Here is a 17,549-nt window from a genome sequence, read left to right as displayed (position 1 = left end):
GTGTGTGTGTGTGTGTGTGTGTGAGTGCAGTCTTTCATTTTGTCAAAACTATGTGTATTTTTTTAATGGTTTATGAGAACACGAATTGGGAACATCAAATGGTTTCCAAGAAACGACGGCCCCTCGCCCCCGTAGAAAATTCCCATAACTATCAAGAGAAATGGGCAGATGATGGAGCAGGCTTGTAAAGCTCCTTAGCACGCCGCACAACCTACCAGCTTTCTTTAAAGCACTAAAACAAGGTCTGCGGCGACTACTGCCGTTTGGGCGCTCGCTCCCGTCTGAAGGTCTGCAGTCAGCAAGGGAGGACTCAGGAACAGCCTGCCTCGGGACGTGCAAAACTTGCCAGGGGTCACGTTACCAAAAAAGGACTAGTTTCTAGCGATTTAAGTATTAAATGATTTGCCACCAGTCTCTGCGTACGTTCTTCAACATACTTTCTGATCTCTGTGAGTTCGAACCGTAAGCCGAGGGCGGGCGCGCGGAAGCCTGGGGGACCGCACGGCCTGCCCTCAGCGCGGGCGCCGAGCCTGCCCTCAGCCGGGAACCGGCGAGGCCGTTGGGGAGGAGGCTCCCGCTGCGTCCAGGCCCGAGTCACTTCGCATCTGAGGGGCAGCGGGCAGAACTCCCTGCCCGGGAGTATTAGTTCTGGGTGGCAAGGGTCGAAACCCGGAGCGGACGCAGGCGGGACGCGCGCCGCCGGCCGGGTTCGCAGCCCGGGTCGGCCCTGCTCCGGGCTCCGCGCCCGGGCGCTCCGAGCCGCCGACTCCAGGCCAATCAGCGCGGCGCCCGGCCCGCGCCCCCGCGGTGGCGATGGCAGCGGCCGCTCCGGGCCGAGCCCGAGCCGGGCCGAGGAGGGGCTGAGCCGCGGGGGATCCTGGAATCGCAGGGAGGTGGGGATTCTGGGAGGAAAAGGCCACCTCCTTCGTCCCTGCCTGCGGCTCCCCTCCACCCCAGCACCCCAATTTCGATGCGCCGCCGCCGGGGCGCAGTGTCGGTGTTGAGCGAGGCGGCGGCGCGGCCGGGAACATGCTGGGCATGTACGTGCCAGACAGGTTCTCCCTGAAGTCCTCCCGGGTGCAGGACGGGATGGGGCTCTACACGGCCCGCGGCGTGAGAAAGGTGGGTGACCCGGCGGCGGCCTGCGGCCCTGCCCTGGCGCCTCCCGGAGCGGCCGCCGCGGGCTTCGCGGCCGCCCCTCTCCGGCCCGGCTGCGTCCGGTGGGGGCCTAGGCCGGGACTGCGGGGCGCGGTGCGGGCGGCCTTCGCTCGCCGTCCCTCTGCGGCCGCGCCACGTAGGTGTCGCCGGCGCGTCGCGCTCCCGAACGGCGCGGGAGGCTGCCCCGGCCTCCCCGCGCAGGACGTCGCTCCTCGCTCCCGCAGGAAGTGAGTGCGAGGGAGCCTCCCTCTTCCGTGGTGACGGCTGCGAGCTGCGTCCCTGCGCTGGAAGGCACGCGTGGCGGTGTCCTCGCCCGCACGCACGGCTCCGCCGCCGCCTTTTCCTTTAGGATGAGTTAGCGTGGCGAGGAACCCCGACTTTCCATGTGGGGGTGGGAGAGCAGCCCAGGGTGCAGTTCAACACAGGCCTTAGAATTCGTTCGGACACCCACTTTCTTCCCTCCTAGAATGTATGTGCCTTCTGGGAGGTACCAGCTAGATAATCCTTGAATCTCTGTATCTTTTTTCTCTGCTTTTTTGGATTTTTTTTCTGACATCGGATTGCCCTCTCCTTCCAGAAAGTTAGTTAAAGGCATGTTATCAGAGCAAGCACATTGCTCTTTTCATACAGGAGTGGCCTGGAAATGTTGGATTTTGAAAGCGAAGGCCTAGAAGAAGAGGTTGCAGGAACATTCTAAATCTTTGGAGTTGAAGTTAATAACACCATAACTTGTGTTATGGTTGTTTCACAGGATAGGTGACATCTGGAGCGGTGAAGTCAGTGGAGAACTGTTTACTGAGCAGATACTTTGTGCCAGGGCCCATCTTGGAAGTTCCCCTATATTGGTAGCTTCGCCGGTACAACACTCCCATAAGATCAGTGTTAATCCTCATTTAGACATGAAAAAGCAGAAATTCTGTAAAGTTGTATTTTCTGCTGAGTTAGACTTCAAACCTAAGTCTCACTAAAGTTCTAAGTCACATTCTTTCCAGAACATTTGTTGACTCTTCAGGAACAATGGGCATTATAAACCTCCAGCCCTGCCATTTTCCTAGTCTCCCCCCCACACCCCCTTTGTTAGCAGGTATTTTGTAAAATGGAGATTGGGCAAGAGCAGGCTTGTTCAGGTAAGATAAGCTAACAAGAGGTTCAGAGGATGCCTGCCTTCCCCAGCAACTTCTCTCAGTTTTGATGAATGCTGTGTTATTTAATAGAATTTCTTTTAAAAGTATATCCTTGTTGTTTCAAGAGTTGCTATTTAGCTTACATATTCCACATATCCAGTTTATTGTTACACATTAGTTGTGTGTGTATATACACCAGTTATGCGTCTTCTTCTATTTTCTTTCCTTTTTTTTCTGGTTCATTTATTTACTTAGAGACTTTTCGTGGTTCTTTTTCTCATTAAATCATGTGGGTAATGTTCTCTCTGCACGTGTGTGTATCATCAAATAGCTCTCTTTCCACCTGATTGCAAAGGATTTCTTGACTGGGTAAGTGATTCTCAGGTTGTATTTTTTGTAGTCTGTTGATTGTTTCCCACTATTTTGCAGGTTCCATTTGGAAGTGTGAAGTTTGATGCCAGTCTGATATTTTATACTTTGTAGGCAACCTTTTATTTCTATTTGGAAGCTTGTAAGTTCTCCTTCTTTGTTTTTAGAGTTCAAGATTTTTACTAGAATGTGCCTAGACTCCTTTGTCATTATTCTGGCTTGAGAATGAGTAAGGCCATGTAATCTACAGAAGCAGATTTATCTTTAATGTAGGAAAATGTCCTTAATAATTGTCTCTCACCCCATTTAAAAAAATTTTTCTGGAACTATATTTTTGTACGTGAGTTCTCCTGGATCTAGTCTGTAAACATCTTATTTTGATTTCTCCATAATTTTCCTTTGAGATATTTTTTGAATTTGATTGTCTCTTTTAATTCATTCTACAAAAATATTTAATTGGGTAGCTATGGTTTTAACTCTTAAAAGTTTGTGTGTGTGTGTGTGTGCATGACCTGTATTTGAATCTCCTTAAATCGACTTATGTTGAGGTATTCTGTCTGCTACAGAAGTTCTGTTTTTTTAGGGCGCGGGTCTCATTTTTCTGCCTTATTTTCCTTTCCCTGGCAGCTGTGCTCCTTCGTATAGGCTATTTGCCTAGGCTGGTTGTTGGAGAATCCCCTGCGATGTCAGTGCTGCAGGTGGTAGAAGGCAAAGGGGTCTCTGTTCTGTGGCCTGCACTTGCAGACAGGCTGTCAATTTCATGTCACTCAGCTTTCTGGTCTCCTTTTATTTCCTGGGCATCAAGGGTAGGAGAGAGTGTGGGCTGTACCCCGCCCCCCATCTCTGTCTTTCAGGTTCTTTTTGAGATTCCCTGGTTTTCAGTCCTCAGCGCTGGCCCTTCCGCTATTCTCGCTTTACCACCCAGCCTGCTGGAGGGAACGCCTCACACTGGGTCTCCGCCAGGACCCAAGGTCTCTCTTACACCTAGTTGCCCACAGGTGCTAGTAGCAGTTATTTTGCTCCACAGCAGCAAGTAGCTTAGGTTTGGGGATGAAGGGGAAAGGTGCTGCATTTAGGTCACCATATACTCACAATCTTTCTTCTTCATAACATTCTTGCATTCCCTTTTCCTATTATTTTATAAGTGATGTATTTCATAAAGAATTCTGTTATATCCTGGGCACCACTGTATTTCTTTCCCCTGCTGTATCAACTGAGAGTAATAGAGACAACTGCAGTAATCTAAACCTTTGTGTTTATGTTCTTATAAAAGCAGTTGGCAGGTAGACATTTGCTGCCATTGGTTCAGTGGCTCAAAATATTAGAGTGGAAGTCTTTGCAATTCTCTTGGCCTCAAGTAGCTGCTTCAGCCCCAGCTATCATGCTCATATCCCAGGTGGGGAGAAAGAGGAAGTATCCAAAGTATTGGTATTGGGTATACTTTTCAGCTGACTCAGCTTCATTTAAGATCTTTTGTGGTAATTCCATACAGTGATTTCTGCTTGCAGGTAGTTTGCTCTCCTCTTCTCCAGGTAAGTGTGCTATTGTACCTGGATACACTAGTACCCTTCACAAGGTCAGTGTTTTAGTACTTAGGAGAATGAAGATAGGGAGGCAACTAGTCTGTGCCTCAGCATTCCTAGCAGGGAAAGAAGATTGGAAATTTTTCATATTGAACTTTTGAGAAACATATTTAATACATTGTTGGAGGCCTAATTGTATTGCCGAACACACACACAAAGTAGTTTAACATCTAAACACAATTATGTTCTAAGCCAGGACTCTAGACTCCTGTGAAAAACCATCATTATTTCAAATATAAATGATTCAGCAGAAGATTGATTCCTTTTAATGTAATTTATTTCATCTATATGTATATTTATTACTTGCTAAACCATTTCAAAGTAAATACTGACATTATGACAATTTACCCCTCAATTCTTCAGTATAAGGACATTCCCCTAAGTAGCCCTAATATTTTAATGCCAACAAAAATAATAGTAATTTCCTAATGTCTTCAAGTAACAGCCCATATTTAAATTACTCTAATTGTCTCCAAAATGTTTTTATAGCTATTTATTTATTTATTTATTTATTTTTGAGACAGAGTCTCACTCTGTTGCCCTGGCTAGAGTGAGTGCCGTGGCGTCAGCCTAGCTCACAGCAACCTCAAACTCCTGGCTCAAGCGATCCTACTGCCTCAGCCTCCTGAGTAGCTGGGACCACAGGCATGTGCCACCATGCCCGGCTAATTTTTTTCTATATATTTTTAGTTGTCCAGATAATTTGTTTCTATTTTTTTTTTTTTAGTAGAGACGAGGTCTCGCTCTTGCTCAGGTTGGTCTTGAACTCCTGACCTTGAGCGATCCACCCGCCTCGGCCTCCCAGAATGCTAGGATTACAGGTATGAGCCACCGCGCCCGGCCTATAGCTGCTTATTTTTGAACCAGGATCTGATCAAGGGTGACACGTTACATGTAGTTATGTGTATTAACTAGATGCCTCCCGCTTTTTAATAACAGTGACTTTCCGAACAGATCAGGCCAGTTGTTCTTGGAGTATTTCACATCTGGATTTATCTGATCGTTTTCGCAGGGCTTTATTTAACTTATTTCTCTATCTTCTGTATTTCCTGTAGTCTGGAAATTAGATATAAATATTTTTGGCAAGAGTGATGCTGGTTTGCTTTGTACTGCATTATCACAGGGGACGTGTCTGCCTTCCCCACTGTTAGTGATGCCAACACTGGCTTAAGGTAATTTTTTCATTGTAAAGGTATTGTTTTCCCTTTGTGCTTAGCAAGTAATCTGTGAGCTGATACTGTATGGATATCTTTTTCACTGTCAACATTTTACCTAGTGGTTTTAGCATCCGTGGATAATACTTGCCCAAATCAGTTATGTTATTCAGATTTCGAAACAGTCATTTGCTAAATCAAATATTTCCCCTTTATTTATAAGTGAGCATTTCTCTGTGAAGAAGAGCTTGCCATAACCAATTGCTGCTGTCTGGTGATCCTGAACTGTGGTTACTATTGAAAAGGCAGGACAAAATGCTTCTTTCCCTTTACTAATTTTTATAATAAGTTATTATCCTCTAATGATGGCAAATGAGGTGTTTTTTTAAATTTCCTTTTTCTTTCTCTCTCTGACAATCATTATGGAATTTGTTAATGTGTTTCCAGTTAATTACACTCCAGTTCTCTTTGATTCTCATATTGTTCTAATTTGTCCTGTGGAAGCTCTTTCTAATGGAATTTAAGAGCTAGAAGGAATCTTAGAATTAACTACTTCAAATCCCTAAATTCTATAGTTGAGGAAACTGAGGCTCAGAAGATTTGTGCCATCATTTAAGAACAGAACAGGAATTAGGAGGATACAAGTCTCTCGAAGCCTCACCTAGTGCTTTTCCCACAATTCTAACAGAAATATCTGCAGTAAATCTTGTTTTCACCCTCTTCCTAATATTAAGCAAAATGAGAGAAAATGGCCCACATTTTTGCAATCATACATTTCTTTTTTATTAAAAATTACTGTCCAGTTTAGTGCATGACAGATCGAATGCATTAATTATCTGCTTTCTTCAGAAACAGTTGAATAAACAAAGAAGCACCATCGTAGGCTGGACATTGGATCAGTCTGAGAAGTGAGTTTGTCTCAGACAATTTTGTGTGTATGTGTTGAATTTGTCTTAAAGCTACATTTTATTTGACCTGCACAGAGTTTTGAAAACTTGGAATTCATTGCCAATATGGGAAAGTAGTATTTTCACATGCAAATTTCAGTTATGAGTTATTGCATATATCTGGCAATGTTGGGCCGACATTGTGATATAGCAACATTCAGTTAGAGTGAAAAAACTTTTTAGGTGGGCATGTCCTTTCCAACTCACCTCTTGGCCACTCCGGAATGCATCATTTACATATTTATTGTTGGTTGTTGGGTGTCTGGTGTTGTGTTGCCTCACTGCTGAATTTGTCAGCCTTGGAGGTCGCTTGAGAATAGTTACAAGCAAAGAATTTTAAGACAGTTCTTGCAAAGCAGCCACAGAGTGAAGAGAATTCAGTAATGCAGGCAAATGGAAAGCAAGAAAATGGAAGAGCTGGCAGTTTTGCTGCTGCTAGTATGAGATCTTCAGCAGCTTTATTAGAAAAAGTAAAACCAATGATGACAGGAAGTCAGCCAGAAATTTTTGAAGTTTTCAAGAAGATTATTTGAAATATATGGGTTTCCTTCCTATCATTAATTATGAACCTCCCATAGGTGTTTAATATACTAATGTACGTGTATGTAATTTATGATGAATCACATGAAAAACTTTCATATTATAGCTTGAAAATGGTCAGATATTGACAACTTCATATGATTCCACTCAGCAAAAATAATAAAATATGGGGCAGGCACCCCCAATTTTTTATTCATAGTTGTGCTACCCAAGCAGGTTTGAAGCCCATTGAGGTAGAATAGGCTTATGCTTAAGTTAGAATCTCCATAGGAAATGGTTAGCAACTAAAAATAAAATTATAATCCGAATTTTTAGAAAATGCTATTTGTGTAATAGAGACAACAATGAACAAAGAGAGAAGAGGTGGGTATCTGTTGCTGGAATTCTAGGGGAAGTGACAGTGAGAGTGGGTCTAGTAAGTATGAAATCTTCACCTAAAGCTCAATATAAATTATATTTTAAATACCTGCATTGTTTCTTACCACAAGTATTATGGATAATTGAGAGTTTGCTATTTACATTTTTATAATCTTGCAGCACAGAAACTCAAGTTTATTTGATCAAATCATTCCAGTACATTCACTAATGTACTTTCAAGGAAATCTCATCTAAGCCAGACCACTAAATACACTTATATTAATGAATTCACTCCTTCTATCTGTGTTTTTATGTCATGGTTTTTCAAACTGGAATGCAGCTCATTGGTAAATTCCAAAATTATTGGGCCAAAACACTTATTTTTTTAAAAAGCAAAGTAACTGAGTAGAGAATATGGGAGTACATTGTACAGAGTAAGGATAGTACTTTTTTGAGAAATAGATACAATATTTTAATTTTATAAATGTGTTTCTATGTATATGTGTGAATGTGCTAGGTTGAGATGCAAAATATATTTCTTACTAAGAGTTGAGGAAAAAATTAAAAGCCACTGTTTATTGTAGCCTGATGGTTTGATTTATGATAGAGAGTGACCATTCACTATTAATGGTGAAGGTTTAAAGTCAGCATTTTGATTCTTAGTTTGTGTTTTCAAAGCTTTAAGTCCTTTAATAATATTACTAGGCCTGTATCCAAGCAGGCTTCTTTCCCTGACCCCACTGCTTTTATTTGGGTTTCCATTCCTTCCTCTTGAGTCCTTTGAATACTGCTGAATTGATTGATTCAATTTTTCTTTCCTCCAAATTTTTACTTCAAAGAGTAACTGACTGCTTGGCTTGGGTAGATCAGTTACATTGGAAAGTGTGTGCTAAGATTATTGATACCTTCTGTGATAGTTGATAAAGGCCACGACAGTGTAGACTGAAAGTTCAACCACTTCCATTAATATCAAATCCTCAAATTTATTACAAAAACACACACCTTCCTTCTTTGGTCTGTTTCGTAGATTAGTTTTAACATCAGTTTACTCGGTTTCTTCAGTTCAGTCGATGTACTGGTGTGTGCACTGAGCAAGGCATGGCCCAGGAAATTGCTAAATCGTGGTCACTGGAAAGCTGAGAAGGGTGCCTGGGCACTGAGCCATACATACCAGCATCCGTCAGGATTCGGAGTGGTGGCTTGGTAAAGTGGAAGGTGCCTGAGCCTCCACTCAGAATAGATCCTGTCTCTGATCATCTAGCTGATTGACCTCAAACAAGTCACTTAAACTCTTTGAGCTTTGGTTTTCTTAGGTATTCCATGGGGACTATGTGGCACATAGTAGTTAAGTAAATATTAATTCCCCTCCCATATTTTTTCATTTCTTATGGAGCTTTTCTTAACTACCGTCAAATACTGGTTAGGTCCCATCTTGAGGAGAGCAATGATTACTTTTTAAAGAAACCGTCTTTGGGGCTGTCGTGTGTGTCTGAGATGTGTTACTGAGTGCCCGTTTTAGCGTGAGAGGATTGTGGCGCAAAGCTGGCTTCCAGCTTCTCCCGTTTGCTCTCTATATTAATATTCCTGATGTTATTCTAAATAGTCAGCAATCTCCCTGTTTCTTTGCTATGCCTGTGTTTAAGTTATTTACAATTATAGTCTGAATTTGAGGGATCCCTGTAGGTCTTTGCTGCTCTGAGGTTAACATTAAAGAAAATGGTCTTCCTGGCCCTGCCAGCATTTATGACTTCTCAGGACCTCTTTTCTCCATCTGTAAAATGGAGGGGCTCAGTTAGCTGTTTGTAATTTCTTTCAGCTTTAAAATTTTATTATTCCTGGGAGTTGGGTTTTCTGTTGTTCATTAAGTAATTTATATTCCTTGAAACATTGCACTGGTGGTTATTTTTCCCCTAACAATGTTCATCAGAAGTTCCCCTGGAGATTTTGTTGGTTTTTTTTTTTCCTACTGCCTCTGTGTGAAGGGGCGGATTCTATGAAAAAATAGTCCCAGGCAGGTTTGGAGGCAGCTCACAAAGGCACGAGTGGATCTGTATCCTCTCTGCACACATTTCTACATAGTGTTTGCTTGGACAGACACGACTGATTCCCTCTGTCTCTGCAGTCCCTGCTTTGGTTGCTTTAGAGAGAAAAGAGTGTTGCTTGCCCCTTGAACACGTGGTCCTCGTAAGTCCCTGCAGTGCAGACTGCAGGGCCCAGCCACTCATGGTTCACACACCCAGGGGCCGTGCCAGCGGTTCTCACCTGGGAATCTGTCAAAGTGCAGCTCCCCACACCCTACTCCCAGATTCCGATTTTAACAAAGCCCAGGATTCTGTGTTGGAAACCAGCAGCTGGTGATTCTCATGTAGGTGGGCGACAAAGCACACACCTGGTGAAACCCTGGTTTAAAGTGTGCCCACTTGGCTGATTGAAAGATTGACAGGTGAGCCTAAAGTTTATTTATGAACAGTCTACCTCTGAGAATGGCAAGCCTACTTCTTTCTCATTCACAGTAGGGATGAATTTATAATTTTTATGGAAACCAGGTGATTTTCTGCCTGGTGGGCTTGTCTCTCAAGTCAAGCAAAACTCGGTGCTTTTTCAAGACGACTGACAGAGGCTATGAAGAAGATTGAAACATGAAGCTCAAAGTGCAGTGCCTTGCCAGAATTTGAAGGTTAAGCAATTTAACCCTTTTATGTTGGCTCCTATGTTGTAGATTTAGGGTCTGAGATTCAAAACAGATGAAGCTGGATTTTAAATATGTAAATATTTTGTGTTATGCAAATTAGTTAATATCTTAAAAGTGTCTCAATCGTTGGGCATGAAGGTTTGGAGGAAAAAAATCCAGAAGAAAACAATGGTTCATTTTAGCAACTTGATTATTGTACTAATCCTCTTTCAATATAATTCTTGCTACTCAGGGTGAAAAGTTTGGACCCTTTGCTGGAGAGAAGAGAATGCCTGAAGACTTGGATGAAAATATGGATTACAGGTTGATGTGGGAGGTGAGTGTGACTGACTTTTAATGCCAAAAATGTTCTTTTATATTATTTAATGCATTTCTAAGGCTGCATGAATCAATATTGATTCCAGTTAAGTATTTAAGTATTAAAATGTTTTAATTTTAAAGAGCATGAGTAACTTGAAAGTTTAGCATTTTTTTAGAAAAAGTAGACTTGAAATATCTTACTAGACAATTCTTTTCGAACTGTGAAGTTTACAGTTCATCATTGAAAAATAAGTTTTTCATGTGTAATGTTTGGATTTCAAAATAGGCATGCATTAGATTTAGAATTCGATTTCTGTAAATGAAATTATACTTTTCCTTTAATTTTTATTTCCCTATTTCCTTCTAATTGTATAGAAGTAATTCTGAGTTTCATGTTGGCACAAAAATCCCACCTTAAAATGTATCTTACCTTTAAAAACATGTAATTAAAGAACTGTGACATCATAGACAGTCTTTTGCAATCTAAAGTTTCCCTTATGCGGGAATCCGTGTATGCAAGTGTGTGTCTGTGTATTCTGAGAATTTTCATCTCAGTTATGCCAATTACATTTGTTGCTGTTCTTTTCTAGCTATTAGAAGAAGGGTCTGAGGGATAGAAATAGGAAAGCAGAGGTGTAGAAACTGTTGAAACAAAAATTTGGAAAACTCAGCCCCAAGAATTATACAGTCATGTATTGCTTAACAATATGTTCTGAGAAATGCATTGTTAGGCAATTTTGTCATTGTGTGAACATGATAGAGTGTATTTACACAAATCTAGCTGGTCTGGCCTACTACACATCTAGGCTATATGGTGTGGCCTATTGCTGCTAGGCTACACAGCTGGACAGCATGTCCCTGTACTGAATACTGCGGGCAATTGTGACACAATGGTGAGTGTCTGCATATCTAAATATATCTAAATATAGACAAGGTACAGTAAAAATGTGGTATTATAATCTTATGGGGCCACTGTTGTATATGTGGTCCGTTGTTGTCTGAAACATTGCTATATAGCACAAGACTATTTGGTGGTTTCTGCGAGGAGGCTAAGACCTGAGATACGTGTAGGTGGGGCTGAGAGAGGGAGGAATCATAAAATCAGGAAAGGTTGGAAAACTAGAGTAGAGAAACTACACACGGAGTCTCTGACTGTGTATGTATCAGTCAGGGTCTTTAGAGGAATAGAACCAAAAATATATATATCTTTGTCGTGTGTGTGTGTATATATATATACTTAAATAAAGAGATTTATTTCAAGGTATTATTTCACACTATTGTGGAGGTGACAAGTCCGAAATCTTCAGGGCAGGCCCACAGGCTGGAAACTCAGCCAGGAGTTGAAGCTGCAGTCTTGAGGCAGAATTTCTTCTCCAGAATACCTGTCTTAGCAAATGAAAGAAAAGATGAGACAAACAGATGAAAAGATGGAGAATTTTACTAAGAAAATTGAGAAGAATAAATGGCAAATGGATATTCTAGAACAGAAAAATATAACCGAAATTGAGAACTCAGCGTTTGAATTAGTATATATGACAAGGCAAAAGATAGAATTAATGAAGAGTCAGTAGAAAATATTGAAAATGAATCATAGAGACTAAACAGATACATGAGACAGTGAAAATACCAAATGTCGATGATGTGGATGAAGGAGAAAGTTTGAAGAGGAAGATGACTGATAGACTAATAGATTCTGGCCTTCCTTTTATTTTTAGAAATTTTACATTCTGTGGGAGCAAGTTGACATCATCTCATTTTGTCTTCTTTTGTGCTCAGTTGTGTTGTTCTGATGAGGCTCTCTCTCTCTCTCTCCTTTCCCCCCCTCCCCTCCTCCCTCCCGCCCCCTACTCATTCATATCTGCTTCTCTGCTTATTTTGCTGGAGACTCTTGAGCAAAGTACACTGAGGGGAATAATATCTACCCATTTCTGATCCAAGTTTTTTACACATTCCTTCTTGTCTAAAAAAAAAAAGTGAATGCAGTGATACGGAATTAACACATGACCATGCATTGTGGGAAGAACATTTTCTCCCCTTGCTCTGCTGGAAACTGGAGGGTGCTCATGCCCCTTGTATTAGTGCATAAAATTCTTGATTTTACTTCTTTCTTTAGAGGATTCAGAGATTACGGTGCGTCTCTGTGTGATTATGGACATTTAACATTGTTACATACATGTATTTTCTCTTGTTAAATAAAAAAGAAAAATCTTATAAAATGGAAGTAAGTCAGAGAAGGATGGGTTTGAGATGTTTTGGTGTTTTAGTGTTAGAAGGAAAGGAAAGAGAGAATGGGGCAGAAGCAGAATGATAATGGCATTAAGTGGATATTTTGATAGCATGGCTTCTCTGTTGGCTTGCCTAGTTGAAGTTTAATATTATAGCTTTCAAATAAAATTCTCTCCTAATGATGACTCGCTCTACTACTTGATGGAGAATCTTCCAAAATATTTAAGATGTTTTGGAATTGACATTCTCTGTTGTAATTTTGTTCTTGTTTATTTGTACATTTTATTTTTTTTCAATGGTAAAGATACTCAGTTTTAAACCTTAAAATATATATAGATTTCTGTTTTACAGTAAAACTAAATATGTATACAAAGGATTTGATGCTTTTCTCTCAGAACAGATAAACTCCAGGCCTTCCAAATTTGATCTATGAGTAATATTGTCAAAACATTAAAGGCAGATAAAGATGTTTTTAAATAAGCAAAAACCGAGAGACTTCATCACCAGCAGACTGGCACCAAAAGAAATACTGAAGTAAAGGAGCTTGTCAGGGAGAAAGGAAAGGAATCCTGATGGGTTGCAGAACAGAGTGAAGAGCAACAAAGGGTCACTATATTGGTGAATAAATATAAATATTGTCGGTACTGAATAACAACAGTAATATTGTTGGTTAAAATGATATGTGATTTATATAATGATAAGAACAATTTGAAAGACTGGAAGGAAGTAAATGGAATTAAAGTATTCCAAGTTTCTAGCATGAAGTAAATTTGTCTAACTAAAATAATACTAAAATGCTGTTTTAACTAAAAAGTTGGTAAAAGCAAAAAAGTGAGATGATAAAGGCATTTTATTAATCCAAAAAGAAGGCAAGAAGTGAGGAAAAAAGAGATAACTGGGTCATAAAGAAAATAGTAAGATGGTAGCTATAAACCCAATTAGGAATTATATTAAATTTCAATGGATTAAGTATTTCCGTTAAAAGACTGTTATTAATGAAGTTGATCAAAGAACCAGTCTGATGCCTCTTAACAGTTTTAAAATTTAAAGACATTGAAAGCCTGAAAATAGAAGGGTGAAAAGAGATATATCATGTAAATACAGATGAAAAGAAATCAGATTTAACCTTATTCGTATTCAATAAGTGGACTTTAAGGAAGAAACATTACTAGAAATAAAGAGTGTCGGCACACTTGAAGGTAGTGTATGTGCTCTAAATGTGAAAGCAAAAACTGAAAGAACTAGCGGTAGAAATAGACAAGTGCACGATCGTAATGGGAACCTTCGGCACACCTTTCTCAATCGCTGACAGAATAAACAGGAAAAAAAACCCAGAAAGGGTACAAAGATAATCCGATCAATGCAGTTAATACTTGTGACCTAAATAAATGACAGATGTAGAATACTGTACCCAGTGACAGTTGATTATGTAATACACATGGAACACTTACTAAAATTAACCGTATGCTGGGTCATAAAGCTCAAGTCAACAAATTTCAAAAGATGCAATCTCAATAAAAATTTTAGCAAGTTTTTTTTTTTTGGGTGGAAACTGATTCTAAAATCTAAATGGCTATTAAATTGTCAAGGCAGCTTTTAAGTAAAAGAACAAAACTGGAAGACTTATACTGCCAGATAGCAAGGCTTTTCATAAAGGGAGTCTAATTTAATACTATGGTATTGGTACAAAAATAGACAAATAATCATTGCTTTTAACAAGGCGAAATTAATACAGTGAGAAAGGACGGCATTTTTAATAATTGTGTTGGGTGAGAATGATTTTCTTACAGAAAAATAATATTTTGACTCCTAATTCACATCATGTACAAAAAAATCAATTTAATATGATTATAAATTTAAACATGTCAGATAAAAACAGTAAACCTTTAGAAGAAATTTTGTGGGGAGAATACCTCTATGATCTTAAATAAGACATAATAAACACTAACTCTAAAGGGAAAATTATAAATTGGAAAACACTAAAGTTAAGAACTATAAAGAGAATAAAAAAGCAAATCAGAGAGTAAGGAGATATTTATATTAATAATACATATGTCTGAAAAAGGATTTGTATCCAGAATATATTAAGAACTTATGAAAATTGATTAAAAAAAGAAAATGGGCAAAACACTTGAATAGGCACATCACACAAGAAGATACCCAAATGTCCAATAAACGTGAAAAGATACTCAACTCCATTAGTCATCTGAGAATTGCAAATCAAAAGCACGAGATGCCATGCTATGGTCACCAGAATGATTAAAAAGACAAACAATGTCAAGTGTTTGGGAGGATTATCTTAAACTCTCATACATTACTTCTGGGTTTTAAAATTGGTCCAATCCTTTTGAAAACCATTTAGCATTATTAGAGCTGAATGTAAGCACATGATACGACTCAGCAATTCCATTAGGCAAATAGTGAATAGAAATGTGTATGTTACTAAAAGACTTGCACAAGGATTTTTATAGCAGCACTATCAGAAGTTATCCCAAGCTAAAAATAACTCAAATTTCTGTCTACTAGTAAATAGACAAATGTATTTTGGAATATTCATAAAGTAGAGTATTGTATAACTATTATGATAATGAATGTATTACTACTATGCTTAGCAATATGAATGAATCTCAAAAACAGCCTTGAGGGAAAGAAGCCGGGGACAAAGGAATACAATTATGTGATTCTGTTTATCTAAAGTTTAAATGCAGGGTAAAGTTAATCTATAAAATTGTAAATCAGGACTGTAGTTACCTAATTGTGAGGGTAGTGATTAGAAGTGGGGACCTGGGAAGATTCTGGTGTGCTATTTCTTGATGTCTGTATGTTTACTTTCTGAGACATCATTGAGCTGTATGCTTAAAGTTTCTACTCTTCTCAGTGATTGTGTTACACTTCAATGAAAATTTACTTAAAAAAATCGAACAGCGGAATGAAAACCCTAGGCCATGGATTTCTGCTTTGGCTGGGCTGTCAGGTTGCGGAGACTTACACAATGAGAGTGGCGGCCTATGAGGAAACCTGGGGCGAGGAAGCAGAGTGCAGCAGATATAGCAGTGACTTGGGGTTGTTCAAAGGACAGAAACAGCCAACAAGGGAGTGGTTAGTGGTTGAGAGGCCAGTAGTAGTGTGTATGGGATTAGAGAGGTGGTTACAGTCAGATCACAAAGTTTATTCTGGTGGCAGAGGGAAGTCATTGAAGGGATTTAAGCGGGAGAATGATGTGATCTGATTCATGCCCTGAGAAGGTCATCGTATCTGCCTTGTGGAGAAGCAGCTGCAGGGAGGCAAGTCTAAGAGTGGTTTGGTGGCACTGGACTTGGGCCTTCATGATGGAGTTGTGAGAAGTGGTTGGCTTGCCTTGTATGTTGGAAGTAACTGACAGCCATGGAGCTTGCTGTTGGAGTATGTGTTGAAAGAGAAGAGTCAAGAATGACTTTAAGTATTTGGCTTGAGCCATATGGGTGGAGTGGAAGGTGGTGATATATCCGAGATAGGGCAGTTAGAGAGTAAGCGTGAGAGGGTTGGCAGTGTGGGGTGGACTGTATTGTAAACTTTTGAAGAAAGGGCATAGTCTTATTACTGCTTTATTATTATCTTTATTCCCCAGGTCTTTGTGCAGTGTCTAGAACATAAATGTAATTGAGTAAAAGTTCATTTCCTATTCAATATTCAATAAATCATTCACATTCAATAAATGTACTGAATAATCATATAAATTATTTTTACCATTGGTATTCTTAGAAAATATGTAATTTAAAGGTTAAAAAACAGAAACAACTTGTTGACTCCTTTAGTATTTTACTTGGGTTTTGCCCACTTTGTAGACATTTTTCTTTTCTTTTTCATGAAGATGGTGATTTCACTGACATACAGTTTTTAAAGGAGCTGATTGGTTAGATATTAAACTAGACATTTTGTTTATATGTTTTTCTCTTTCTTTGTAGTTATTTTGTGATTACAGCTGTTATGTTGCTGAGAACTTGATTCAGTACCAGGTTTCCAATGTGTTTCAGTTTTTGGAAAAAATGTTTTCAATTGTTTAAAATCTTTTATTTTTCTTTATTGTTTATGGGAGTCCTTTTAGGTGTTTGGAACAAAGAAATCTCTCCACCAAATGTTTTTCTTTTGCAGATGATAACATTTTGTTTTAGGTTCCAAATGGAATCACTTAGTGTAGACATTGGTGGAAAAATACCACCTATGAAGCCTTATAGAATGCTGGGACTCCTAAAACAAATGTCATAGTACATTTCTCCTGACACTAGTCCTCTAGTTGGGGTAAATGCAAAGCAACTGGATGTTTCATGTTTTCTGAAAGTTCTGTGTTGGTTTTGTGGCTGTCCTTTATCTGCCCTTCACAAGATGGCTCCTACCTAAGTAAGTCAGCCAACTTTTGGCCACTGAGCCAAACTTGAGATAACGATTAGAAGAATGCTAGGAGTTTGTGGCTAAGTAGTGTTATTAAGAAGAAAGAAAAGAAACAACTTCTGTATCGTTAGAGTACTTCCACCATCTTTGTGGTTCTGATCACAATTTATAGTACTACTGGCATTTTATGAAATAGATGTATTTGGTTGCAAATAACAGCAACTCCAACTCCAACTTGCTTAAATAATGAAGAAGGACATTATGTCAAATGAGAGAAGTTCAGTGGTCAAGCAGGCTTTAGGGATGGCTGCTTAACCAACTTGATGTCACCCAAGTTCTTTCCTGGCTAGGAATACTGAGGACCAAATTTTTGATTTTATTTTAGTTTTAATTAGTTTAAAAAACTGAAGCAGTATATAATATCTTTTCAATAAGCAGCTTTATTCTTGGGTAGGACTACATTTTACTTTTCTGTCTCATTTTGTGAAATACTATATTGTAGGGTATCAGGCATGTGTGTTGTTTTTAATATTATACAGAAACATATCACTGATTTAATTGATGTCAGTGGAATAATTCAAATAATTTTTGAAAATCTATAAAATAATTTTTCCCTATATGTTGATGTAACATATTTAAGATGTTTATTTAAATATTTTATGCAGACAGCATGATTTACAATAATACTTTTGTAGATTCTAATTCGCAATTATATAGAACTCTTGTTATAC

General features: G+C 39.3%; 1 protein-coding gene across 2 annotated transcripts in view; it reads left to right on the top strand.

Annotated features, from left to right (window-relative positions):
* Positions 1-796: 796 nt before the first annotated feature.
* The window catches only part of PRDM5 (PR domain containing 5), a 134,579-nt gene continuing 117,826 nt past the window's right edge, over positions 797-17,549 (top strand). For both annotated transcript variants that reach the window (XM_012645374.1, XM_012645373.1), the window contains exons 1-2: positions 797-1,122; positions 10,157-10,240. In XM_012645374.1, coding sequence (XP_012500828.1) covers positions 1,030-1,122; positions 10,157-10,240 — 177 coding nt within the window. In that variant the 5' untranslated portion in view covers positions 797-1,029. The remainder of the gene's footprint in view (positions 1,123-10,156; positions 10,241-17,549) is intronic.

Source organism: Propithecus coquereli, unplaced genomic scaffold, assembly GCF_000956105.1.
Source record: "Propithecus coquereli isolate 6110/MARCELLA unplaced genomic scaffold, Pcoq_1.0 Scaffold232, whole genome shotgun sequence".
In the NCBI taxonomy this organism is placed as follows: Eukaryota; Metazoa; Chordata; class Mammalia; order Primates; family Indriidae; genus Propithecus; species Propithecus coquereli.
Note: the sequence above shows the minus strand (reverse complement) of the source record. Positions and strands in the feature narration are given on the sequence as shown.